A 26609-nucleotide genomic window follows, 5' to 3' on the forward strand; every position below is an offset into this window, starting at 1 on the left:
GACAATTAACTCCATCTGGATACAGCATTGGAGGTTATTGAGATAGATATGGACTGACATGATCAAATACTGCATGGGATAAGAACGTAAGAACACAAGAAATAGGAGCATGAATAGGCCAAATGGCCTCTTGAGCCTGCTCCGCCATTCAATTAGATCATGGCTGATCTTCAACCTCATCTCCACTTTCCCGCCCGATCCCCATATCCCTTGATTCCCTTAGAGTCCAAAAATTTATCGATCTCATCCTTGAATATACTCAATGACTGAGCATCCACAGCCCTCTGGGGTAGAGAATTCCTAAGATTCACAACCCTCTAAGTGAAGAAATTCCTCCTCATCTCAGCCCTAAATGGCCGACCCCTTATCTTGAGACAATGCCCCTAGTTCTAGACTCTCTGGCCAGGTGAAACAGCCTCACAGCATCTATCCTGTCAAGCCCTCTAAGAATTTTATATGTTTCAAGTATATTTATACGCAAGTATATCCTTCATTAGGTAAGGAGACCAAAACTGTACACACTACCCCAGGATAGGATGGTTCCCATGCTAATGGAGCAAGAGACCAGCCCTCTGTGGTGGTAAGAGACCAGAGTTGAAGAGTGGAATTGTGAGGATGCATAAATACTCTGGAGTTTTATCTTGTTACCACTGGGGTTAAAGGAACATTTATGCAGAGTTTTCCCTCAGGGGATTAAGATCACAGCTATATTGTCACTTCTACATCGATACAAAGTGGTTTTGGTTTTGTGTCAATGCAGAAGTGTTACTCAAGAGACTGCCAAAGTCATGATGTGTGAGATCCCATTCAGGAGGCAGTCATACATTGGTTTGAGTTCACACCAAGCAAAGCATAATATCAGCCTAAACAGCAGCAATAGATGGTTTGTGGAGGCTTACAGGATAGAACAGTCTTTCCTAATTCCAAATCTTATTTTGTACTTTTACTGTATTATATAGTCCTACCCATGTGGTACAATTCCCACAAGTGTTGGGCAAAGTCAACTGCCATCATGCCACTACCCCAACCCAACTTCATTCACGAAAAGGAAGGGTTACAACTCCTTGAATAAGCAAATGGTTTGTGACCATTATTGTTGGCTGGATTAAATCACCACCACAAATTAGAACGTTGAACCCACCAGACTCTACTAATATTGACACAGAAGAATTTAGAATAAGAAAGCACCATCAAAAGGACTGAGATTGTTTATTCTCTCAATTCATGCTGTTTACAAGGGCAAATAGATGCCAAATTGTCTGATATTGTTTTGGTGATATGGGTCTAATGAACAAGGTATTGCACAATGAACAAGGTATTATACAGCTGTGTTGGCTTAGCTAAAACGAACAACAGCTCACATAAATGAAGATTAGCTCATAGATGTTCCCATCTGCAAGATTCCAATTTATTCTCCATTTTCATAACCTATTAACAGCCACAAAACTGCACATTAAACATTTTATGAGATAATCCATCGCTGTTGGTTGCTAGTCAGTGAACCATCACCGACATTGCCTTAAAGCAATGAGTTTTACCACTAAAACCGAGGAGACTATTGCTTCGAAGCATATGTAATCAGGAAATTGCAGACTGAAGCCAAAAGCACTTCCACATGGTCAAAGACTAAATATGAACACAAAAGATAAAGCTCCATCTCTACAACAGGTGAGAATTCTATGTTTTGGCAAATTAGGTTTTACAAATGAAACTATTCACAGCTGGTAATAATTTATATTCTTCTTAACTGGGCTGTGTTTCAGAAAGTTCTGGTGATGTGAAAGACTATTGGACAAGAAACTGTTTTACACTGCACCTAATAACTTTCATATCCCAAAATGCATGCTTTCTTTCAAATCATTTTATTTTCGATAATCATTGCAATTATTCTCCAACTAAAGTTGATTTCCTATGCCATTGCTCAAGGACAAAATATATCCACAATAACATTTGATTTACTATTCCGCAACATCATATTATTTCTTAAGTATCGTGTTTTCTTGTTATTAACAAACACACACCTGTGTGCCATCTCTTGTAACAAAGGTAATGTAATAATCATGGGGGACTTTAATCTACATATAGACTGGACAAATCAAATTGGCAAAGGTGGTCCGGAGGACAAATTTATGGAATGCATTCGAGACAGTTTCCTAGAACATGGAACCAACCAGGGAACAGGTTATTTTAGATCTTGTACTGTGTAATGAGATAGAGTTAATTAGTAATCATGCAGTAAAGGATCCCCTGGGGAAGAGTGATCATAATATGATATAATTTCACATTGAATTTGAGAGTGAAGTACTTAAGTCAGAAACTGGAGTCTTAAACTTAAAATTAAACCAATTACACAGGTATGAGGGGCGAGTTGGCAAAGGTAGATTGGGAAATTAGATTAAAGGGTATGACAGTAGATAAGCAATGGCAAACATTTCAATAAATATTTCAACATTCTCAATGAATAGACATTACATTGAGAAATAAAAACTCCACAGGAAAAGTGATTCATCTGTGGTTAACTAAAGAAGTTAAGGATAGTATTAGATTAAAAGAAGAGGCCTATAATGTTGCCAAGAAGAGTAGTAAGCCTGAGGATTGGGAGAGTTTTAGAAACTAACAAAGGATGACCAAAAAATTGATAAAGAGGGAAAAAATAGAATGAGAGTAAACTAGCAAGAAATATAAAAACAGATTGTAAGAGCTTCTACAAGTATGTAAAAAGGAAGAGAGTAGCAAAAGTAAACATTGGTCCCTTAGAGGCTGAGGCAGGAGAGATTATAATGGGGAATAAGGAAATGGCAGAGACATTAAACAAATATTTTGTATCTGTCTTCACAGTAGAAGACACAAAAAGCATACCAGAAATAGGGAAGAACCAAGGGGCTAATGAGAGTGAGGAACTTGAAGTAATTAATATCAGTAGATTAAAAGTACTTGAGAAACTAATGAGACTAAAAGCCAATAAATCCCCTGGACTTGATGGCCTACATCTGAGGGTTCTAAAAGAGGTGGCTATAGAGATAGTGGATGCATTGGTTGTGATCATCCAAAATTCCTTAATTCTAGAATGGTCGCAGCGGATTGGAAGGTAGCAAATGTAACCCTGCTATTCAAGAAAGGAGGGAGAGAGAAAACAGGGAACTACAGGCCAGTTAGCCCGACATCAGTTGTCAGGAAAATGCTGGAATCCATTATTAAGGAAGTGGTAACAAGATACTTAGAAAATCATAATATGATTAGGCAGAGTCAATGTTTTTTATGAAAGGGAAATCATGTTTGACAAATCTATTATAGTTTTTTGAGGATGTAACTAGCAGAGTAGATAAAGGGGAACCAGTGGATGTAATGTATTTGGATTTTCAAAAGGCATTCGATAAGTTGCCACATGAAAGGTTGTCACACAAGATAAGGGCTCATGGGGTTGGGGGTAATATATTAGCATGGATAGAGGATTGGTTACTGGACAGAAAACAGAGAGGACGGATAAACAGGTCATTCTCAGGTTGGCAGGCTGTAACTAGTGGGGTGCTGCAAGGATCAGTGCTGTGGCCTCAGCTATTTACAATCTATATTAATGACTTAGATGAAGGGACTGAGTGTAATGTATCCAAGTTTGCTGATGATACAAAGCTAGGTGGGAAAGTAAACTATGAGGAGGACACAAAGCGTCTGCAAAGGGATATGGACAGGTTAAGTGAGTGGGCAAGAAGGTGGCAGATGGTGTATAAGGTAGGGAAATGTGAGGTTATTCACTTTGGTAGGAAGAATAGAAGAACAGAATATTTTTTAAATGATGAGAAACTATTAAATGTTGGTGTTCAGAGAGATTTGTGGGTCCTCGTACAAGAAACACAAAAGTTAGCATGCAGGTACAGCAAGCAATTAGGAAGGCAAATGGCGTGTTGGCCTTCATTGCAAGGGGTTGGAGTACAAGAGTAAGGAAGTCTTACTACAATTGTACAGGGCTTTGGTGAGACCTCACCTGGAGTACTGTGTACAGTTTTGGTCTCCTTATCTAAGGAAGGATATACTTGCCTTGGAGATGGTGCAACGAAGGTTCACTAGATTGATTCCTGGGATGAGAGGGTTATCCTATGAGGAGAGATTGAGTAGAATGGGCCTATACTCTCTGGAGTTTAGAAGAATGAGAGGTGATCTAATTAAAACATATAAGATTCTGAGGGGGCTTGACAGGGTAGATGCTGAGAGGTTGTTTCCCCTGGCTGGAGAGTCTATAATTAGGGGGCATAGTCTCAGGATAAGGGGTTGGCTATTTAAGACTGAAATGAGGAGGAATTTCTTCACTCAATGGGTTGTGAATCTTTGGAATTCTCTACCCCAGAGGGCTGTGGATGCTGAGTTATTGAATATATTCAAGGCTGAGATCGGTAGATTTTTGGACTCTAGGGGAATCAAGGGATATGGGGTCGGGCTGGAAAGTCGAGTTGAGGTCGAAGATCAGCGATGATCTTATTGAATGGTAGAGCAGGCTCGAGGGGCTGCATGGCCTACTCCTGCTCCTATTTCTAATGTTCTTATGTTATGTTTAAATATTGAAAATGAACTATTCCTTTTATTCTCATAGTTCTCCTTTCACTGTTGCAATCGTTAGAAATGAGACTTGCTTGTTTTGCTCTGTGCTTCAAAGCAGCTGTTGATGCCCACTCTGGCTCCATCCTTTACCAGACTATTCATTTTCTACTCAAGTAGACAGATGGTGGCATCCTGCAAAAAGATAACACTTTGTGTTAGCTAGATAAGTACATCGGTTTGAAATGCACCATGCAGGGATGATAGAAGAACTCAACAATTTTCCAGGTTATTTTTATAGTCCTTCATCAGACTGCTCTTCTTTCATTATTTAAATGTTTTTATAGTACACACCAGCCTTCACAAGCTGTGGGAGGTTCTTCAATAGATGAATAGGTAACTCAATGTTTGTTGTAATATAGGATTTCAGCATTAACTAGCTGTTTTCCACTGAATCAATCTGTTTTGTGCAATCATTTTAAAACATACGAATATACGAAAATGGTAGACAGGAGAAGACCAGTTGGTCCATCAGGCCCGCCTCACACAGTCGTGGTGCCTTAAGCATCATGATTCACAGCACCCCTCCACCCACCAGCAGTCATGGGGGAGACAAAATAAATTAAAAAACACCAGGTCCATTTAGGAAAAAGACCTGGAAAATCCCTCTCCGAATCCCTTATGTGATCAAAATTATTTCAGGAGTCCGCATTGACCGTGGTTTATATTACTTAGTGTCCCACCTGCCTTTCGTATGCTGTGATCTCCACCCCAGCCAGGAATTCATCCAGCTCTCTTTTGGAGGTGTGCAATGAATCAATACTCACCGCATGAGCTGCCAACATGTTCCATAGGCCTTTTATCCTCTGGGAAAGGAAGAACCTCCTGACAGCTAGCCTAGTTCTGCCCTTATACGCATGAGCTCTGGTCCTCCATGTATGACATGACTGATGAATTAAACATCTTGGAGTAAATTTTAACCCCCAAGAATTGGGGTGGGGGGTGGCTGGGGGCAGATGGGAGGTCAAAATAATAACTTTTTGGAGCAGGACCGCTTCCCAGCTTCAACTCGCCCACTTCTGGGTTTAACCCAAGCAGGTTTGTATGCGTGCGCATGGCAGACACCAGGAAGTCCCCCCCCCCACCATTTAAAACCAGTGGGCCAATACTTAAAAGGGCAAAGTGCCTCATTAAAATTCTTGAGGTACTTAATATTTCGTGTATTGGAGTATTAAAATTAACCTTATCTGTTTGGGTTTCCCATCACTTCCAAATCACATCAGGTGAAAACAGGCGGGAAGGGCTGGATTCATGAATTGAGTGCCACTGCTGTTGGCCCGGAGGAGCAGGAGTGCCTCATCCAGGCCCAACAAGCTCACCTGACCGACAGGGCCCCCCCAAATGGGGGACCACCCCCCCCTCCATGTTGGACCCCCACCTACCTCTGACTCTTCACCTGACCTCCAGCAACCTCCGATCTTCTTCCCGGCCCCCTGAACTCCTCCCGGGCCTCCCGAACTCCTCCCTGCCCCCCCCCCCAATCTTTTCTCCGGTCCATGATCCCTACTTCCCTCCCTTCCTCCGATTCCCAGCTGCAGCCTGCTGTCTCAGGCCTTCCTGCCCGACAGCCAGCCAGCCTGTTGATCACGCTGGCTGCCAGGCGTGAAACCCAGAAGTAAAATTTATTGGCCTCACGACTAGCCCATTTACCTTCTGGCCTTCGCACCCGAAAATCTTCCTCCCCCCCACACCCCCACTCCCTTCCTGGCTGGAAGTGAAAATTCTGCCCATCACCTTTCACTGATACTGACAGATGCAGACCTCACAAATATAACACTAATAATACTATTTAGCTACCCTCTTACAAAATTTACTAAAGATGTCATTAACTTTGTTCTTCCTGTGATGGAATGAGATCTGTCCAGTTTCAAGTTTTCCTATAACACTTGCTTATTTTTAGCTAGTCCCGATATTGTTCCTTTTTAAATCAAAAGCAAAATACTGCAGATTCTGGAAATCTGAAATAAAACCAGAAAATACTGGAAATACTCAGCAATTCGGGCAGCATCTGTGGAGAAAGAAACAGAGTTAACGTTTCAGGTCAATGACCCTTCATCAGAATTGTACCTTTTTAACCTGATCTCTGTTGATTCTTTTAGAAAAGGAAATCTGCCTGTCTTGTTAGCCAGTTGTTTGGGAACAGCACCTGTGAACTGACAGCAGAAATTCTCTCCCAGTTGTGAAAAATTTTGGTTGTCTCAGTAATTGTTGAAATAGAACCCAACAGATTTTGGATCGTTTGTAGAACAATGGGATGTGTGTTATTTTGTAGTTTTGTATTAGACGCTTCAACTATGATATTTATAACACAAATCAAGTGTTAGAAAATACAAAACCCACACGTGATAGAAATAACTGTTCAAGCAGGCTGTTGACAAAGACATAGAACCATTAACTGTAATAGCTGTCTCACTAGGCATTCTCCTACTAACTGGACTCTTGTCCATTGTGGCAGGTGTGACAGTCTGCTGAAATCTGGTATTTAGAGGTAGCCTTTTTGTCTTTGAAATCTGCTTTGATTGACAGCTCCATATCTAGATACCTCCCAGGCTGAAAATAAATGTGACAGCTGCTGGCCATTGCTTGAGTTCACCCAGTTCAGGCAAGTGTACAGATAGAATCATAGAATGTTATAGCACAGAAGGAGACCATTCGACCCATTGCACCTGTGCCAGCTTGCTGAAAGAGCTATCCAATTAGTCCCATGGCCTTGCATTTTTACATTTTTCTTTCAAATATTTATCCACCTCCCTTTTAAAAGCTGTTATGGATTCTACTTCCACCACTGTTTCTGCTAGGGCATCCCATATCCTGACAATCCTCTGAGTGAGAAAAATTCTCCGAACCTCTTCTTTGTTCTTTTGTTGATGATATTAAATGCATGTCCTCAAAATTTATTGACTCACTGAACAATGGAAATACATTTTCCCAACTCACCTTATCAAATGGAATTTCAGTAGCGCAAAAGCATGTGCTCATGTAAAAAAAAACATTAAAAGGCTGGTGCTTTTGGCATCAGAAAAGGGTTTTAAATACCACTGAGAATTAAGAACTGTATTTTTATTTTAGTCGGACACCTAATTTTGCTTCTGTGTAATATTGTTTCTTCTTAATAATCATGAATTTGTAGTTTCGGTCTGAGCTACATGTTCTGTCAGCGTGCTGCTTTCCCATCTATTGGAGAAAACAAATGGGTGCAGTAGGCAACCTATACCATTCCCGGTAAATAATCCAACTTCATAAGGGCTCATAGTTCACCCCATGGGACATGGTCCCATTCTCTTCACACACAGGTTCATGATCAGGGATCTTAAATAAAAACATATCGAAAGAATAGAGAGGATAAAAATTAAAGCCAGAACAAATATGAAGAGTATATAAAAAAGCGACAAGAAGGTAAATTAGAAAGGCTAGGAGTGAGTATGAAAGAAAACTAATGAAAAACATAAAAGGGTAATAAAAGGCTTTGAACCTTCACCACACGGACTGCAGCGGTTCAAGAAGGCGGCTCACCACCACCTTCTCAAGGGCAATTAGGGATGGGCGATAAATACTGGCCTTGCCAGCGACACCCACATCCCATGAACGAATAAAGAATAGGAACATTAGAAGCAAGAGGATAGTCAAGGTGAGGATGTAGCCAGTAAGAGATGAAGAAGGCAAATTTGTAGTGCAGAGTGGAGGAAATGCACAAATATTAAGTAAAAACTTTGCCTCACTTTTTGCCCCTGATATGAAAGCAATGGAAGTGTAGGATAGTTCACCAAGATATAACCAGGAATGAGGGTTTATAGTTAAGAAGACAGACATGACAAATTAAGGTTATTTTCACCGGAGCTGAGAAGGTTGAGGGGAGACCTGCTAAAGGTCTTCAAGGTGATGAAAGAATAAGTAGTGATCGAGGGTTTCCCTTGGTCGGTGAGGTGGTTATGTGAGTTCGCAAATTTACAATAACCACAAATAGAATTGAAGGAGATGTTGAAATTTCCAACTCAAACCCCAGGCCTCAAACTGAAAAGTAAGTCTATGAGTGGGAAACGTCTTACAAACAATTTGGATATTAAATAATTATGTGTGCATTTAATGATTTTCTTTTCTCAGTATTGTAATTTTTTTAAATGTTTGTCGTAAGTAATATTTTTAGCTGTATACACTAAATTGAGTGAAAAATGAAAATGGTCAAACTACATCCCCAGATACATTTATTCATGCAATGGTGGTATTTGTCTACCTGTATTGGGTAAGGAAAATGTCTATTTATTTATTTATTCGCTAACGGCAATGGTCAAGAAAAGCTTTATTTTCCAGGAACCAATCAAAAAACACTTAGTTCACTGTCCCTCGGCACATCACTTACAAACTTTCACCACATTTTCTAACTCGTCATGAGCAATACAAAAGGAGACAAACTAGTATAAATATGTGTGTGTGTATATATAATATAAACATTTAACAAAAAAATTAAAGAAAGAAAGTACATGATGCCTATATTTTAGGAAGAAGAATAAACACTGGAAAGCTGGCTGTGCAAAGACCGGAGCTAACCTCTGCATCTAGGGCTACTGACCCCACTTAGTAACAGCAAAGGATCATGTGAAACTGGAAACTGAATATCTCTGTTCTACATCTGCCCTCTCCACTTGCAAAATTGAGATTTATATAGAGTCACAAGTCAGGAGTGTGATGGAATACTCTCCACTTGCCTGGATGAGTGCAGCTCCAATAACACTCAAGAAGCTCGACAACCGAGCAGGACCGGGACCGATGTCCTCGCGGGGTGTTTGCAAGTGCTGTTGGGGAAGGTTTAAACTAGAGTGGCAGGGGGATGGGAACCTGAGCGGGGAGTCAGAAGGGAGTAAAGTTGAGAGCAGCAAGAGAGGGGAAGATCCAGGGGAAATTTACAATACAAATAGTACAAACAGTTGTTCAAGAACAAGTGAAAGGGAAAAGCGTAGAGCAGCAGAAAGAAAGTGTACTTTAGGCAATGCAGATATAGTGAAAACTAGAAGGCGTAAGGCGATCAGCCCAGCATCAAAGCTGAAGGTCAGGCTAGGGTGTGTGGCTCGACTAAGAGTTCTATATACAAATACACGGAGTATAAGGAATAAATTAAATGAACTACAGGTTCAAATTCAAATTGGAGGGTATGACATGATAGCTATTACTGAGACATGGCTGCAGGACGGTCAGGATTGGGAACTAAATATACCGGGTTATAAGGTCTACAGGAGAGAGAGGGAAAATGGAATAGGAGGAGGAGTAGCCTTAGCGATTAGAGATGAAATCACTTCAATGATAAAGGAGGATATAACGAGAGGTAAGCAGCCAACAGAGACCTTACGGGTTGAATTGAGAAATAGGAAAGGATCTAAGACTATAGTGGGAGTTGTGTATAGGACCCCTGGCAACAGCTCTGAAGTGCTGGATTGTATAAATGCAGAGATTAGACAAGCGTGTAACAAAGGCATAGTGGTCTTAATGGGGGACTTTAACCTTCACATAGATTGGGAAAAGCAGACTAGCAACTGTCAGAAAGGTAGTGAATTTCTTGAGTGTGTCCGGGATAGTTTTCTACAGCAGTATGTCCCAGAGGCAACAGGGGGGTAAGGCAAACTGGATTTCGTAATGAGTAATGAACCAGATTTAGTTAACAGCTTAACTGTGCACAAACATCTATCCAATAGCGATCATAACATGATCGAGTTCAATGTAGTGTTTGAAAGGGAAAAAAGTGAATCAGCTGCTAAGATTCTAGACTTGGGTAAGGCCGACTTCAATGGGATGAGACAGAGACTGTCCACAGTAAACTGGGCAAATCTGTTAATGGGTAAAACGACTGGTGATCAGTGGGAAATGTTTAAAGAAACATTTAACGAGATACAGAACCGGCTTATACCCCTGAGGGGCAAGAACTCTATTTGCCAAAAAAAAAGCCATGGACAACTAAAGAAGTAAGGGACAGTGTAAGACATAAGGAAAGGGCATACAAAAAGGCAAAAAATGGCACAGATCCTGGCGAATGGGAAAGATACAAAGGTCAACAAAGGGTCACAAAACAGATAGTAAGAGCTACAAAAAGAGAGTATGAAAAGAAACTTGCAAGGGATATCAAAACCAATACGAAGAACTTTTATAGTTATATTAGGAAAAAGAGGGTGTTCAGGAGCAGTGTTGGCCCCTTAAAAACTGAAAGTGGGGATATTGTCATTGACAATGGGGAAATGGCAGACATGTTGAACGAATACTTTGCATCAGTATTTACAATAGAAAAACAGGATAGCATGCCGGAAACCCCAAGGAAACTAATATTGAATTGGGGACAGGGACTCGATAAAATTAACATAAGTAAAGCAACAGTAATGAAGAAAATAATAGCACTAAAGAGTGACAAATCCCCAGGATCAGATGGTTTCCATCCCAGGGTTTTAAAGGAAGTTTGTGAGCAGATTGCAGATGCCCTAACCATAATCTTTCAAAGTTCTCTAGATTCAGGAACTGTCCCTCTAGATTGGAAAATTGCACATGTCGCTCCGCTTTTTAAGAAAGGAGAGAGAGGGAAACCGGGGAATTATAGACGAGTTAGCCTAACATCTGTTGTGGGGAAATTGCTGGAGTCTATAATAAAGAATAGGGTGACTGAACACCTCGAGAATTTTCAGTTAATCAGAGAGAGCCAGCATGGATTTGTGAAAGATAGGTCGTGCCTGACAAACCTGATTGAATTTTTTGAAGAGGTGACTAAAGTAGTGGACAGGGGAATGTCAATGGATGTTATTTATATGGACTTCCAGAAGGCATTTGATAAGGGCCCACATAAGAGACTGTTAGCTAAGATAAAAGCCCATGGAATTGAGGGATAAGTACGGACTTGGTTAGGAAATTGGCTGAGCGAAAGGTGACAGAGAGTAGGGATAATGGGTAGGTACTCACATTGGCAGGATGTGACTAGTGGAGTCCCACAGGGATCTGTCTTGGGGCCTCAATTATTCACAATATTTATTAACGACTTAGATGAAGGCATAGAAAGTCTCATACCTAAGTTTGCCGATGACACAAAGATTGGTGGCATTGTAAGCAGTGGAGATGAAAACATAAAATTATAAAGGGATATTGATAGATTAGGTGAATGGGCAAAACTGTGGCAGATGGAATTCAATGTAGACAAATGTGAGGTCATCCACTTTGGATCAAAAAAGGATAGAACAGGGTACTTTCTAAATGGTAAAAAGTTAAAAACAGTGGATGTCCAAAGGGACTTAGGGGTTCAGGTACATAAATCATTGAAGTGTCATGAACAGGTGCAGAAAATAATCAATAAGGCTAATGGAATGCTGGCCTTTATATTTAGAGGACTGGAGTACAAGGGGGCAGAAGTTATGCTGCAGCTATACAAAACCCTGGTTAGACCCCACCTGGAGTACTGTGAGCAGTTCTGGACACCACATCTTTGGAAGCACATATTGGCCTTGAAGGGAGTGCAGCGTAGGTTTACTAGAATGATTCCCGGACTTCAAGGGTTAAGTTACGAGGAGAGATTACACAAATTGCGGTTGTATTCTCTAGAGTTTAGAAGGTTAAGGGGTGATCTGATCGAAGTTTATAAGATATTAAGGGGAACAGGTAGGGTGGATAGAGAGAAACTATTTCCGCTGGTTGGGGATTTTAGGAGTAGGGGGCACAGTCTAAAAATTAGAGCCAGACCTTTCAGGAGTGAGATTAGAAAACATTTCTACACACAAAGGGTGGTAGAAGTTTGGAACTCTCTTCCGCAAACGGCAATTGTTACTAGCTCAATTGTTAAATTTAAATCTGAGATAGATAGCTTTTTGGCAACCAGAGGTATTAAGGGATATGGGCCAAAGGCAGGTATATGGAGCTAGATCACAGATTAGACATGATCTTATCAAATGGCGGAGCAGGCACGAGGGGCTGAATAGCCTACTCATTTTCCTATGTACCATCCAGGACAAAGTAGCCCGCTTGATTGGCACCCCATCCACCACCCTAAACATTCACTCCCTTCACCACCGGCACACTGTGGCTGCAGTGTGTACCATCCACAGGATGCACTGCAGCAACTCGCCAAGGCTTCTTCGACAGCACTTCCCAAACCCGCGATCTCTACCACCTATAAGGACAAGGGCAGCAGGCACATGGGAATAACACCACCTGCACGTTCCCCTCCAAGTCATGCACCATCCCGGCTTGGAAATATATCTCCGTTCCTTCATCGTCGCTGGGTCAAAATCCTGGAACTCCCTTCCTAACAGCCCTGTGGGAGAACCTTCACCACACGGACTGCAGTGGTTCAAGAAGGCGGCCTTCTCAAGGGCAATTAGGGATGGGCAATAAATGCAGGCCTCGCCAGCGATGCCCACATCTCGTGAACGAATAAAAAAAAAAATTCTAGTACAGAAAAGGAGTTACTTAGTGAAGTAGTCTAGAGTCCAACAGACTACAAAGATTAGATGCAGTGAGTAAAGAGTACTACAAACAAAAGAGGTGTGGTGATGGAAGGAAAAGCAAACTACTTTTAAACTGGTTAAAGGCTTTCTTTTTGTTATCAGTGGGCAGCAATTTACCCCAGGATAATTGGTAACTAAAATGTCTTAGTGCTGCACCAAGGAAAAAGCTACATTGAAAGACAAAACAGTAGCTTCTGACTTCTTTGGTCACTGCCAATGGTGGCATTGGCTTCAAAAGAGGCTTATCAGCTGTTGAGCAACTCATACACTAGGCTCGCTCCTTCCTTAAGCAATGAGTGGAGCACCCTACCATTTGCACTTGAGAAAGGAAAAGTAGAAACTTGATAATAAGACCGTTTACAACTGTGAAGGGTATCATAGCCAAGCTCAATTTTGTCCTCAGCAAACATCCACATGCAATAGGATTGCTGGATAGCGATCAGAAATGGAAATTTGGGCTGATTCTACAATTGTAGTGCTCCTATGACCCATCCAGCCAAGATTGGCTAACTCAGCACATGGGTTAAACCTAGAACGTTCCTAATTTGTATCCCACAGCTACTTACCGATACCATCATAAGTTTGGGAGCAAAAAGGATCAGACAACTGCTGTATTTATGCATCGCCTTTTTATTGAACATTTCTAGATTTTTCAGCTCATTAAACCGTAAGGCACTCAGCACTATGCAGCGACATTGTTGGATGAGAGACAGTTTGTGAGTGCAGTTTTCCAAATTAAGTCTGTGAGCTGTTGCCATGTTTATCTGCCAAATGTCTTCAGTTAAAGTATATGTTAAACTTGTGGCACTGATGCTACATGGCTAATTATCCACGGGAGTCTGTATAAAGCCGCCATGCTTTATGTTGTAGTGAATGTTGTCATGTACACTGCATTTGCCAGAATAGAAACATAATCAGTCCACATCAGCTATTGGTCAACTGATAATGTACAACATAGGGATAGAATTAAGTAATTTTATCATACAGAAATAGGCCATTTGTCCCGTTAAATCTGCAACAGTGCTTTTCTCCATATGAGCCACTTAGTCTAATTCCATTCTCCTGCTTGCTCACCATACTCTTTAATGTTGCTCTTTTTCAAGCAACTGTCTACTTCCCTTTTAAAAAAATTTATGGACTCTTCTTCAACAATGGTTTGTGGTGGAGAATTCCACATTCTAACCACTCTTAGTGTAAAGCAATTTTCTCTAACCTCCCCTTTAATTCTTTTTGTGAATATCATAAATTTATGCCCACTCTACTGTCTTGTCAACTGCTGGAAACAATACCACTATTTGCTCGATCATAATCCTTCATAATCTTGAAGACCTCTATCAAGTCACCCCTTAACCTTCACAGTTCTAGTGAAAAAAGGCCAGGAAATCTCAAGTCTCTCCTCATAAGTGTAATCCCTCATCCCTGGTAACATCCTAGTCAATTTGCGCTGCAACTTTTCGAATTCTCTTTTGTCTTTCTTTATATTCGGATGCCCAAAACTGTAGACAATACTCCAGCTGTGGCCTTGCTAAAACCTTTACATGCTCAAAACCACTTGTTGATTTTTGTTCAATGTCTCCAGATACAAAACTGATTGCATTTTTAATGGCCTTACCTACTTGTGCTGCCATCTTTAATGAGCTGTGTATCTGCACACAAAGGTCCCTCTGCTCTTCAACTCCATTTAAAAGCTTACCTTTTAAAGTATATTTTATCTAATGTATGCTATATGATTTGTACAAATTTAAATTTGTAGTACATAGTATAAAAGCCTAAATCTGGACAAAACACTTCACCTGTCGAGTACCAGCATTGACTTTTATAATTGATGTTTGTCCACTGATGTTTAATAGGGAGCTACGGCTGCAAACTTGGCAAAATAATGTGGCTTATATTTAGGGCTATTGCTCTCATTTTTTTCCCTTGACTTGGCGATTCTGTCCATCATTGGGCTGGAATCCACATCGATATAAAGGTTTAAGTGTAATCTTTTATAGTTACATCATAAGCTGTTCGTTCTGCAGCTTCTCCATGATTTTTGATTAAATAGACAGGGGGAAAAGCAGTCTTTAACACATTGCCCCAAAGGCCACCTTTATGGATGGGAACGATTAGGGAAAACCGTCAAGGCTGTTGGGATGTTTCTATGCTAACACATTTTTAACAACCACGGTAAAGAAATTGTAATTATGATATCTCATGTATCCTGCAGCAATTATTCATTGAATGTGAACAAAGTGTCATTAAGTTTTACTTTGTGTGATTTGCTATTTTCTGTGGCATAGTTTTATGCACAGGAAAGACAGATTTACAGTACATTATTAAATCATTGATCAAAAAACCTGCATCAGTACTGCATGATATTAAGTTGGATCCCTTGTAAAAGTTCTAAGGAGCAGTGTTCCTGCACCTTGACCTTTTATATCAAAATAGTTAAAAATAAAGATATACTTTTAGCACCAATTAGACTAATGTCCACTGGGAGCTGAACTCAAACAGCACAATCTCCTTCCATTTAGGATCATTAACATAAGAGAGAGGAGCTCTTCACTCTGGACTGGAATTGAACTGATCTCCGAACTATAAAAGAAATCGCCACCGCACCCTTAAATTTTAAACTGCGTTTGTTCCATTTGAATTTGTCTAACTGTTGTATCTTAATATATTTTGTTATTCTTTTGTCAGTTTTTATTGACTTGCACAGTAATACAGACCTGTCACATTTCTACCTAACGTCTGACATACACACATCAGGACAGACAGTGTAAATGAATCCTTCCACCCTGTCCTCGCAGGTCTTTTGTGACAGGTTTTCACAGTTGTGTTTTGAAGACACAAAAGAAAATCATGTATTAAAATTGTTTTGACATTAGCAGGTACTCTTGTGTAAAAATATAGGATTGGTGATGTCACGTGCAGAAGTGGTCAAGCATGTAACATGGTGCCAGGACTATTTGGCACTTCAATATTAAATCGTCAGTGTTATTACAGATACAAGATGACTTGGCACTGTCCAACTCTTAATAGATATTATTATACAGTCACAATTCTAAACCATCCTAAAAACACAGCGATCTTGGGTTGATTGATTTGAAATTGGTAAAATTGAACCTGAAATTGCCAAACTTATAATTGGAGAAGGGTGGAGCAGCTTTAACGTACTGTTTTACTTTTTCTACCCCCAGGACCTCCTTCTACCCCTCGAAATGTCATTTTCAACATTAACGAGTCATCGCTAATCCTTGAGTGGAGTCCACCAGTCGACACAGGGGGACGGAAAGATCTCACCTACAACGTTATCTGTAAGATGTGTGGCTTAGGCCCTAAAAGATGCTCGCTCTGTGGAGCAGGCATGCGTTTTTTGCCTCACAACACAGGCCTGACGAATACTTCAGTGACTGTCGTTGACTTTCTTGCCCACATGAACTACACGTTTGAGATTGAGTCAGTGAATGGCGTCTCCAGCGAGAGCATGGTTCCCAGGCAGTTTGCTATTCTCACCATCATCACTAATCAAGCCGGTAAGTGTTCTTTTTTTACGCCTGTCCCCTTGTAGCATTAGTTCTAACACTGCTGGTTTTGCAATGCTGTGGTTGCAAGTTTTAGTTTCAGAGCAAACTACACTACAGTAACTGGGATAGGTCTCACTAGGCCTTAGCTGTGCTACAAGCCTGATGATCTTAAAGAAAGAAATTGAGAATATGTACTAACCATTGAACTGAAAAATACTCATCATGTGCTCTAACTGTATAATCCATGAATAATTGAGTTGCAATGTGATATCGTGATTGGTCATTGTGATGTAACCACTACAAACTGGACAACTGGATCTAATTTTAAAACCAAAATAATTGGAGACAATAATTGTAGCCATCTCGGTTACTTCAGTAAGGTGGCTATAATTCTAAACTTAGATTATCACAAAGCAGTAAATTCAGGATATTTCTGATTTCTATTTCTAGATACAATCAGATTGTAAACTAAGGGATTGATATGAGCAAGGAGTTAAACTATCCTATCATTCTTAGTATATTGTGTTAACCTATCACTTCCCAGGATGTAAAAGTTCCAGAGCATTTGCCAGGGAGATTGTATTTCTAATATCAAGTTACATTTCTTTCCCTCTTTCTCTTATTATCAGCTTGGCTTAGTTGGTCGTACTTTCCTCTCTGAGTTAGAAAGCTGTGGGTTCAAGCCCCACTGCAGACTTGAGCACACAATGTGGGCTGATAGTTTAGTGCGGTACTCAGGGAGGGCAGCATTTAGTGAGTGCTGTCATTCAGATTAGACATTAAACCAAGGCCATGTCCATCTGTTCAGACATAAAGGATCCCAAGGCACTATTCAAAGAAGAGCAGGGAACTCCCAGCGACCTGGCCAACATTGCTCCCTCAATCAACAATACTGAACAAAAAACAGATTAAGTAATCATTCATCCCATTTGCAGTTGGTGGGATCTTGCTGAGTGAAAATTGTCTGCCGTACTCACCAACACAACAGTGACTAGACTTCAAAATAGCAATTCATTAGATATGAAGAATTTGGGATGGGTTTAGGTGCTATATAAATGCTAGTTTGTACTTTCTTTTCTATTGTCTTTTCTTTTCACATTAATTAAGATGTCAGATTCCCATAAGTGGACATAAAATTAGATAGAGAATGTAGATATGAGAATGAGTTATAAGGTTATAATATAATTGAAGCATTTGTTTGGTATTCTAAGCTACAATAATGAAACTTGAGCTATTTATGACCAGTATCTTTTTTTCTAATCATTTGTTTAGAGGCCTTTCTATTTTGTTTTAGAGCTCTGACTGATCATGTGCATTATGTTCTTCAAATGTGATAATTGCAGAATTATCTAGTGGTATTGACAAAGTTATTGATGATTTAGATGTATTATTGATCCCAGGATTTAAAGCGCAAGTCATTGCTTAGTAAAAGGTGCTGAACATTCAGCCTGTGCTAGAGCTGTTGTATCATGTTTAAATCACGTTAAAGGGTTTTGTATGTCTATCCCTTTCTTGTCTCGTCCTCTTTTTTACTGGAAGGATGGTATGACATTGAATCCAGGTTTCTTTTGACCCAGATTCAGCAAATAGTTTCCCTTAATAATTATTTCTTTTGGTGAGACTGTTCACTTGGTGCACTGATTCAAATTGAATTTGTTCAAGTCACTTGTTTGGTTACTAAATATAATTAATGTTGCAACTTGTAGTGAAGTAGTAGTGAATGGGAAAAAATATGGAATAAGATAAGGCCAGTCAGCCCATCAGGCTTGTTCCTGCTAACAGGTCATGCAAATTTGTAGAGTCTATCCAACCTAGACTGCTTTCATCCTATAACTGCAAAGTCAGTATAAAGTGGTACCGCTTCACATCAATGCTGATTCTGTAGTACAAATCTGGAGTTGGTTTCTTTTGAGGAGGGACTCTCACTCCACTTTACTCCAAAGTCAGGTTGGGCCCAATCTCTGAATTTATGTTACAACTCCTTGATGTTGACATGAAGCAAAACTGTTTAACACCGATTGTGGTGTAGATGCAGTTTTACTTAACTCCTGAGAGAGGTAAATAATCACAGTTAACATTTTGAAGAAGATATACCTCTGAGCAATTTATCTGTAACTACCTAAGGTAATCAAGCAAAGAACTGCAGGATTTTAACCTAACATTGAAATTTACATTATTCATCCTTGACGTTTCCATGGTCTTAGCAGTATATTGTGTTCCTGGAGTATTTGATCATGTACACCTCTACGTGTGTCCTTATTAGTGTTAGACCTGATATTAAACCTGTTCCTCATTAAAGAAGTTATTTTTTAAAAATTCGTTCATGGGATGTGGGCGTTGCTGGCAAGGCCAGCATTTATTGCCCATCCCTACTTGCCCTTGAAAAGGTGGTGGTGAGCCGCCTTCTTGAACTGCTGCAGTCCGTGTGGTGAAGGTTCTCCCACAATGCTGTTAGGAAGGGAGTTCCAGGATTTTGACCCAGCGATGATGAAGGAACGGCGATATATTTCCAAGTCAGGATGATGTGTGACTTGGAGGGGAACGTGCAGGTGGTGTTGTTCCCATTTACCTGCTGCTCTCGTCCTTCTAAGTTGTAGAGGTTGCGCGTTTGGGAGGTGCTGTTGAAGAAACCTTGGCGAGTTGCTGCAATGCATCCTGTGGATGGTACACACTGCAGCCACTGTGCGCCGGTGGTGAAGGGAGTGAATGTTTAGGGTGGGGATGGGGTGCCAATCAAGCGGGCTGCTTTGTCCTGGATGGTGTCGAGCTTCTTAAGTGTTGTTGGAGCTGCACTCATCCAAGCAAGTGGAGAGTATTCCATCACACTCCTGACTTGTGCCTTGTAGATGGTGGAAAGGCTTTGGGGAGTCAGGAGGTGAGTCACTCGCTGCAGAATACCCAGCCTCTCACCTGCTCTCATAGCCACAGTATTTATATGGCTGGTCCAGTTAAGTTTCTGGTCAATGGTGACCCCCAGGATGTTGATGGTGGGGGATTCGACAATGGTAATGCCGTTGAATGTCAAGGTGAGGTGTTTAGACTCTCTCTTGTTGGAGATGGGCATTGCCTGGCACTTGTCTGGCGTGAATGTTACTTGCCACTTATGAGCCCAAGCCTGGATGTTGTCCAGGTCTTGCTGCGTGCGGGCTCGGACTGCTTCATTATTTGAGGGGTTGCAAATGGAACTGAACACTGTGCAATCATCAGCGAACATCCCCATTTCTGACCTTATGATGGAGGGAAGGTCATTGATGAAGCAGCTGAAGATGGTTGGGCCTAGGACACTGCCCTGAGGAACTCCTGCAGCAATGTCCTGGGGCTGAGATGATTGGCCTCCAACAACCACGACCATCTTCCTTTGTGCTAGGTATGGCTCCAGCCACTGGAGAGTTTTCCACCTGATTCCCATTGACTTCAATTTTACTAGGGCTTCTTGGTGCCACACTCAGTATTTGAGCTCTTCTGATGGTTCCGCGACTTTATCAAATGACTTCAATGGAGAAGAAAAGAAAATCGGAAGGGGTGTAAAGCAAGCTGCCAATTCGCTATCAACCACTTTTTGCTTGATGATAAAAGTTAAAATTACCCTTATTATTTCTGTACTGATGGCTGATTCTATAGTATATAGGGTGTATACATTTAAAAAAAAAAGAAGTTCTGGCCCACAGACTACAGAGTTTCCTGGAGACGCTGGCACTCTAAGCTCTAAAAGCCTCACATGTGGAACTTTGTCAAATGCATTCTGAAAATCTATGTCAATTATACCCACTGGATAATTATTCTTTGCTAATTTATTTACCTCCTCAAGGGATTTCAGTAGATTTGTGAGGTGTGGCCTATTGGTACCAAAATAATACTGCGCACGACTCTATGCTTTATATAGCAGTACCCTGTAACCGCTCTTGAGTAATTCCCTATTACTAATGTGAGAAAAAATTCCTGATTCGCTCCATTTTTTCAAAATCAGAATTCCAAAATGTTGTCCTTAAGTTCTCTGATATATCAGGGGTAATTTTAATCCCCAAGGACAGGTGGGTTAGAGTCATAGAGTCATAGAGTTATACAGCACGGATAGAGGCCCTTCGGCCCATTGTGTTGGGGGCGGGTGGGAAAGTAAAAATGTAAAACCCGCCTCCAACCAGCCCTCTTCTGGTTTTAACGGAGGCGGGTTGGGGGGTGGGCGACCAACCCCCTCTCAGGAGGCGGGTCGATCAGTAAAATCTTTTATGTAGGCTTTTTTATTTTTAACTCCTGGGGGCCAGGATTCCAGGGCCTTCTGATTCTTGCCACATTAGAGGAGGCGAGAAAGCCCAGATCAACAGGTAAGTGCCTTTATTGCACTGCTTGTGGGCCAGGAGGAGCAGGAGTGTGTCCTCCAGCCCAACAAGCTCACCTGCCACGATCCGACGCACGTGACCGACCAACCCCCGCCCCACCGTGTCCTGATCTATTCACGGCCCCCACCCTGATGTCTCCGACCCCTGACCAGGCTCCCCTCCCCTCCCAATGATCAGTCCCAACTCCCCCAGTATCCAACTTACCTGGCATCCGCTCACCAGCTGCTTTCCCGTCTGACAGGCAGCCAGCCAGTCAACTTGGCTGTCGGGCGGGAAAGCTGCCGAAGAAATTTAAAAGACGCCCTGACATCAAAATCGGCAGAATGTCCGGGAAACTCATACTTTCAGGTTTCCCGTCCATCAATCCTTCTCCCTGGCTTGGAGTAGAAATCCAGGCCATCATGCATTTGCAGATTTCCTAAAAATATAAACCACAGCTTCACATCTTTCTTCAATTACTGATACAAGGATTCTGGATATGTTTTATTCCAGACGTCTTGAAAATGTTTTGTTTGTGGGTTGCTTAATAGCACTTCCAGTAATTAGTCTCCTTATTAATGGTTCCTGCTTGCTAGATAAGTATCCATAGATACTTTGCAGAGATCCCTGGAGGGCTATTTAGGTTGGGAATGATTAAAGTTATCCTCTTGTTTTCCAGTTTTAGTATTGTAGTATTTAATTTGTGACTCCAGTAGTAATTCTACACAGTGTGCAAATTGTTAGGTTACATGAATTAGATTTGAAGAATGTAAATAAAAACCTATTAAGCAACAAGAAATTAATTATAGCCTCTACCAACAACATTAACAAAAGAAATACTGAAAGAAATTTATGCAAAACAAAAGGAGGATTCCAAACTGGTCAAAATTTGACTGATTTGTATTTTTTCTGAAAAATCTAAATTTGGCTAAATCTAGGTTTGTTCAGAATTGGATGCACTTCTACCCCTTTTAAAATAATGAGCTACAAAACAGCTTTATACCAAGGCTGGTCTTGATAGATGGAAAGGAATGATGTTTTCGAAAAGCTATCTTTCTCTGTTTTAATTTGTTTAGTGTACTCGTGGCCATTCTGTTTCATGACTTAGAGGTACGTATCCAATTTCCATGGAGCTGCAGTGGGTGTAAGTTATTTTTATTAACAGCTTATTTCCCTTCATGTCTTTGGTGGTCTGGTTCCTGATTGCCATTTTCTCTTTTTCTCATCTTCCTTGTGAAATCAAAATCACTAATAGTAGGAGATTTGAACTAATTTCAGAATTCAGTGTAACCCAATTTAGGCCATTTTGGATTAAAGTTAATGTCAGTTTGTTTCAATTGGTAGCACTCTAGCCTCTGAGCCAGAAGGTTCTGGATTCAAGCCCCACATTAAGATTTGTGCAAATAAGCTAAGCTGACACTTCAGTGCAACATTGAAGGAGTGCTGCATTAGTGGAGGTGCCATTCTTCGGATCAGATATTAAACTGAGGTCCTGCCTGTTTCTGTGGTTCAGGTGGACGTAAAAGCATTCTTTAAAGAAGAGCATTGAGTTATATCACTGTTCTGGCTAAAACCAACTCCACCAAAAATGTATGAGCTGGTCATTCATCTCATTGCTGTTTGTGGAATTTTGCTGTGTGCCAAATGGCTTCTGCATTTGCCTACATAACAACAGTGATGTGATAAGAAGCTATATGATCAATTTATTTGTCTCTCCTTTCTTCCTTATATACCTTTAAAACAAATGTAGCTGACTTATGCAGCCAGAATGCTTCCCTCAGCCTCCATAATATTTTATTTATTCTGATGTCTATTCCCCAACCAACACGACAGGTGCCTGATGGGTGTGCAACAATAGCAGTGAAGATCAGAACTGTTAAATTTGTAAAACTATTATCTAGTGGTTGACATCCATTCCTCTTCATTCATTGAATGTAGTTTATTCTGTCCATATCTTAGGATAAACCTATTGTCCAGTGGGGGAACAGAAATCAGGGAAATGGTGTCCCATTAAAAGCTTTGCTCACTTTTAGGTATGATGTTAAACTATATTTAAAGAATCGAGAGTATCGTATCAGCAGTAGATAATCTAAGGTAGTCCTAGCATTCTAGTGAGAGAGGAAGAATTCGCTAAGCTGTTATAGAGGTGGTGTATATGGCCAAGATGCACCTGTCTGGCACTTCTGCCATAAATCCCGACAAAGTTTGTGGGGTCATGGTAGGTCCTTTTATTTACATGGCAATAGCAGGCGCCCATACCATTAAGGACACCTTAAGGTTACCTGCCCACTGTAAGAAGCCTGAAAAACAGGCCAATGTGTATCCTACCAGGCAAGAGCAGAGCGCTGGTCACTTTTCCACCCCCCCCCCCCATGTCCTACTCCAGGAAGCATAATTAAATTGCCCCCAGTGGCCCTTTGTAAAGGGGGAGGGTGCATTGAGCAATTTGTTTGACAAAACTTAGAGCGTTTTTCTGCTAGGATCAAGGTCACAATCATGAACCCCCAGGTAAGACCTACATCTGCCTTTTAGTGGGTAGGTACACCTGGTCTCACCAGGCCTAGCTTTGCCGACCCTACACCAAGTCTGTATGAGAGCCAGGAAACCTGGAATTCGCAAGGTAGGGAGTACCCACCACCAAACATACCCACCGCCAGTCACACCCACCGCCAAACATACCCACCGCCAGTCATACCCACCGCCAAACATACCCACCGCCAGTCATACCCACCGCCAAACATACCCACCGCCAGTCATACCCACCGCCAGTCATACCCACCGCCAGTCACACCCACCGCCAGACATACCCACCGCCAGTCACACCCACCGCCAGTCACACCCACCGCCAGTCACACCCACCGCCAAACATACCCACCGCCAGTCATACCCACCGCCAAACATACCCACCGCCAGTCACACCCACCGCCAGACATACCCACCGCCAGTCACACCCACCGCCAGTCATACCCACCGCCAGTCATACCCACCGCCAGTCATACCCACCGCCAAACATACCCACCGCCAGTCATACCCACCGCCAAACATACCCACCGCCAGTCACACCCACCGCCAGACATACCCACCACCAAACATACCCACCGCCAGTCATACCCACCGCCAGTCACACCCACCGCCAGTCACACCCACCGCCAAACATACCCACCGCCAGTCATACCCACCGCCAGTCACACCCACCGCCAGTCATACCCACCACCAAACATACCCACCGCCAGTCATACCCCCTCATATGCTGATGGCCATGTTTGCGTCCGACAGAGACACTGCCCCCTAAACAAGCCATCACCCAATTATCAATGTAAGGCTGGGACTTGGCATATCTAGGTTCTGGTCTAATTTTGACCCCTTTCAGCAGACTCCTGCCAAAGTTACAGGGGGGTGCACTCACATATATGCTGGACATCAGAAATAAAAACAGAAAATGCTGAGAACACTCAGCAGGTCAGGTGACATCTGTGGAGAGAGGAAAGTAAGGTTAACATTTCTGGTTTGAAAAAAGGTCATCAACCTGAAATGACGTCTTTCGGATGAGATGTTGAACCGAGGCCCCATATGCCCTCTCAGGTGATCATAAAAGATCCCAGGGTACTTTTCAAAGAAGAGCAGGGGAGTTCTGCTTGGTGTCCTGGCCAACATTTATCCGTCAACCAACACCTAAAACAGATGATCTGGTCATTCATTTCATTGCTGTTTGTGGGAGCTTACTGCCATGTTTCCTACATTACAACAGTGACTCCACTTTAAAAGTACTTTGTTGCTTGCAAAGCGCTTTCGGACATCACGTGATCATGAAAGGCACTACATAAATGCAAGACTTTCTTTTCTTGCTCAAGAATTTTTTAAAAATTCTAGCAGATGTCCAGTGGCTCTATTCACATTAAGTCATATGCTATTTTATAAGGAGAGGAGTGTTATACCTAATAATGGATTATGTAATATTATGCTACTATAGTCGAGCTGTCTTTCTTTAAGGCCACAAGTCTGCTTGTTCTATAAGCAGAGCTTCAGGTCAATGAGAGTTTAATTTTTTGGTGACAAAACTGCACGGACTGGAGCATACCTGTAAATTTTAGGCCGAAGCTCAGCCAGCAGTAACTGACTGGCTTTAATTATTTTTTTTAAGATTTGAGTGAGATGTATGGATTGTCATGGATAAAATGTATATTACATATTTTATATATATATATATATATATTTATATTTAATGTGTCTAAATTTTGAATTAATCTAACCTCATCCTTATTAAATAGAGTCTGGGAGCTTGCTGCTGCAAATGACTCGGGTGCTATGATTCTATTGCTGTACGCTGTTCCTTTACTAGGTGTTTTTAACCAAATAGATATTTTGATACTCACTACTCCATAGCTGAAAGAGGCAGTTAAATAAATTCATCATCCTGAATGACAAGGAAGAAAATAACAGGCAACAGACACACTGACAGCTGTTCCTTTTTCAAAAACTTAATTGTTTCATTTTCAGATTATGCGCAATAGCAACTGATTGCAATATTGTTGTTCAAAGTAACTAATTCTACACAATTAGTATTATTTAATTTTTCTTCTTTGCTGATGATATCTCAGCTGTTTAACCAGGAGATAGGGATGTGGCATTCATTTCTTGAAATGCTGATTGTCTCCTTTCAGTGTCTAACAAGCTTATTTTTCTGCAATATTTATTTGTAAGTCAAATGAGATGAGTAATCAGACTGAATAAAAATTAGGAGAATTTTCTGTACTTGAGAATTGGAAAGCCCATCAGTTGTGCAACTAAGAAAATGCAAAAAAAAAACATGTGGAAAATAATATGTGTTGATAAAAAGCAGTTTCACAATAGTTGCAATGTACCACCTTCAGTGAATATACAACAGATAATTATTGAATATAAAGATTATTTTATTCTGAAAAAAATCAATAATAGTAGCCTTGCTGTGTCTCATGCACTCAAGCCGTTTCTTGACGTCACATGGAGTAAATAGAATTGGCTGAAGACTGTGATCGTGGAGGCTCCAGGTGAAGGCCAAGAAGGGCATTTCTGGCTGAGGGAGGTTGCAAACACGTCAGCCTTTCTTTTGCACTCATGTACTGGGTTCGGCCATCATTGAAGATGGAGATGTTCATGGAGCCTCTTTCTCCCGTTAGTTGCTTAATTTCTACCACCATTTACAGCTGGATCTGGCAGGATTGCAGAGCTTTGATCTGATTGGTTCTAGGATTTCTTAGCTCTGTCTATAGCACGCTGCCTCCGCTATTTAGCATGCAGATAGTCCTGTGTTGTAGCTTCACCAGGTTGGCACCTCGTTTTCAGGTATGTCTGGTGCTGCTCCTGGCGTGCTCTTCTACATCCTCCTTGAATCAAAGTTGGTCATCTGGCTTGATGGTGATAGAAGAGTGAGGGATATTCTGGGCCATGAGGTAACAGATTATGGTGGTATACTATTCTGCTGCTGCTGATGGACCACAGTGCCTCATGGATGCCCAGTTTTGAGCTGCTGGATCTGTTCCTAGTCTATCAGTTTCACACGACATGATGGAGGGTATCCGCAGTGTGAAGGCGGGACTTGGGGTATGATTTTAGCTCTGAGCTGGAAACGGCGTGGGGAACCCAGAAGTCAAGTGAGTGCGTCGCATTCTGCAATCACAACTCAATTGAAGGTAAGTATTTTTGCTTCCGGATTTCCCACGTGCCAGGCAGCCAGATTGACAGACTGGCTG

General features: G+C 41.4%; 1 protein-coding gene across 1 annotated transcript in view; it reads left to right on the forward strand.

Annotated features, from left to right (window-relative positions):
* epha6 (eph receptor A6) overlaps positions 1–26609 on the forward strand; it is a 475249-nt gene that overhangs the window by 206070 nt on the left and 242570 nt on the right. The window contains exon 3 of the mRNA XM_067992840.1: positions 16238–16573. Coding sequence (XP_067848941.1) covers positions 16238–16573 — 336 coding nt within the window. The remainder of the gene's footprint in view (positions 1–16237; positions 16574–26609) is intronic.

Source organism: Heptranchias perlo, chromosome 11 (genome assembly GCF_035084215.1).
Source record: "Heptranchias perlo isolate sHepPer1 chromosome 11, sHepPer1.hap1, whole genome shotgun sequence".
Taxonomy (NCBI): Eukaryota; Metazoa; Chordata; class Chondrichthyes; order Hexanchiformes; family Hexanchidae; genus Heptranchias; species Heptranchias perlo.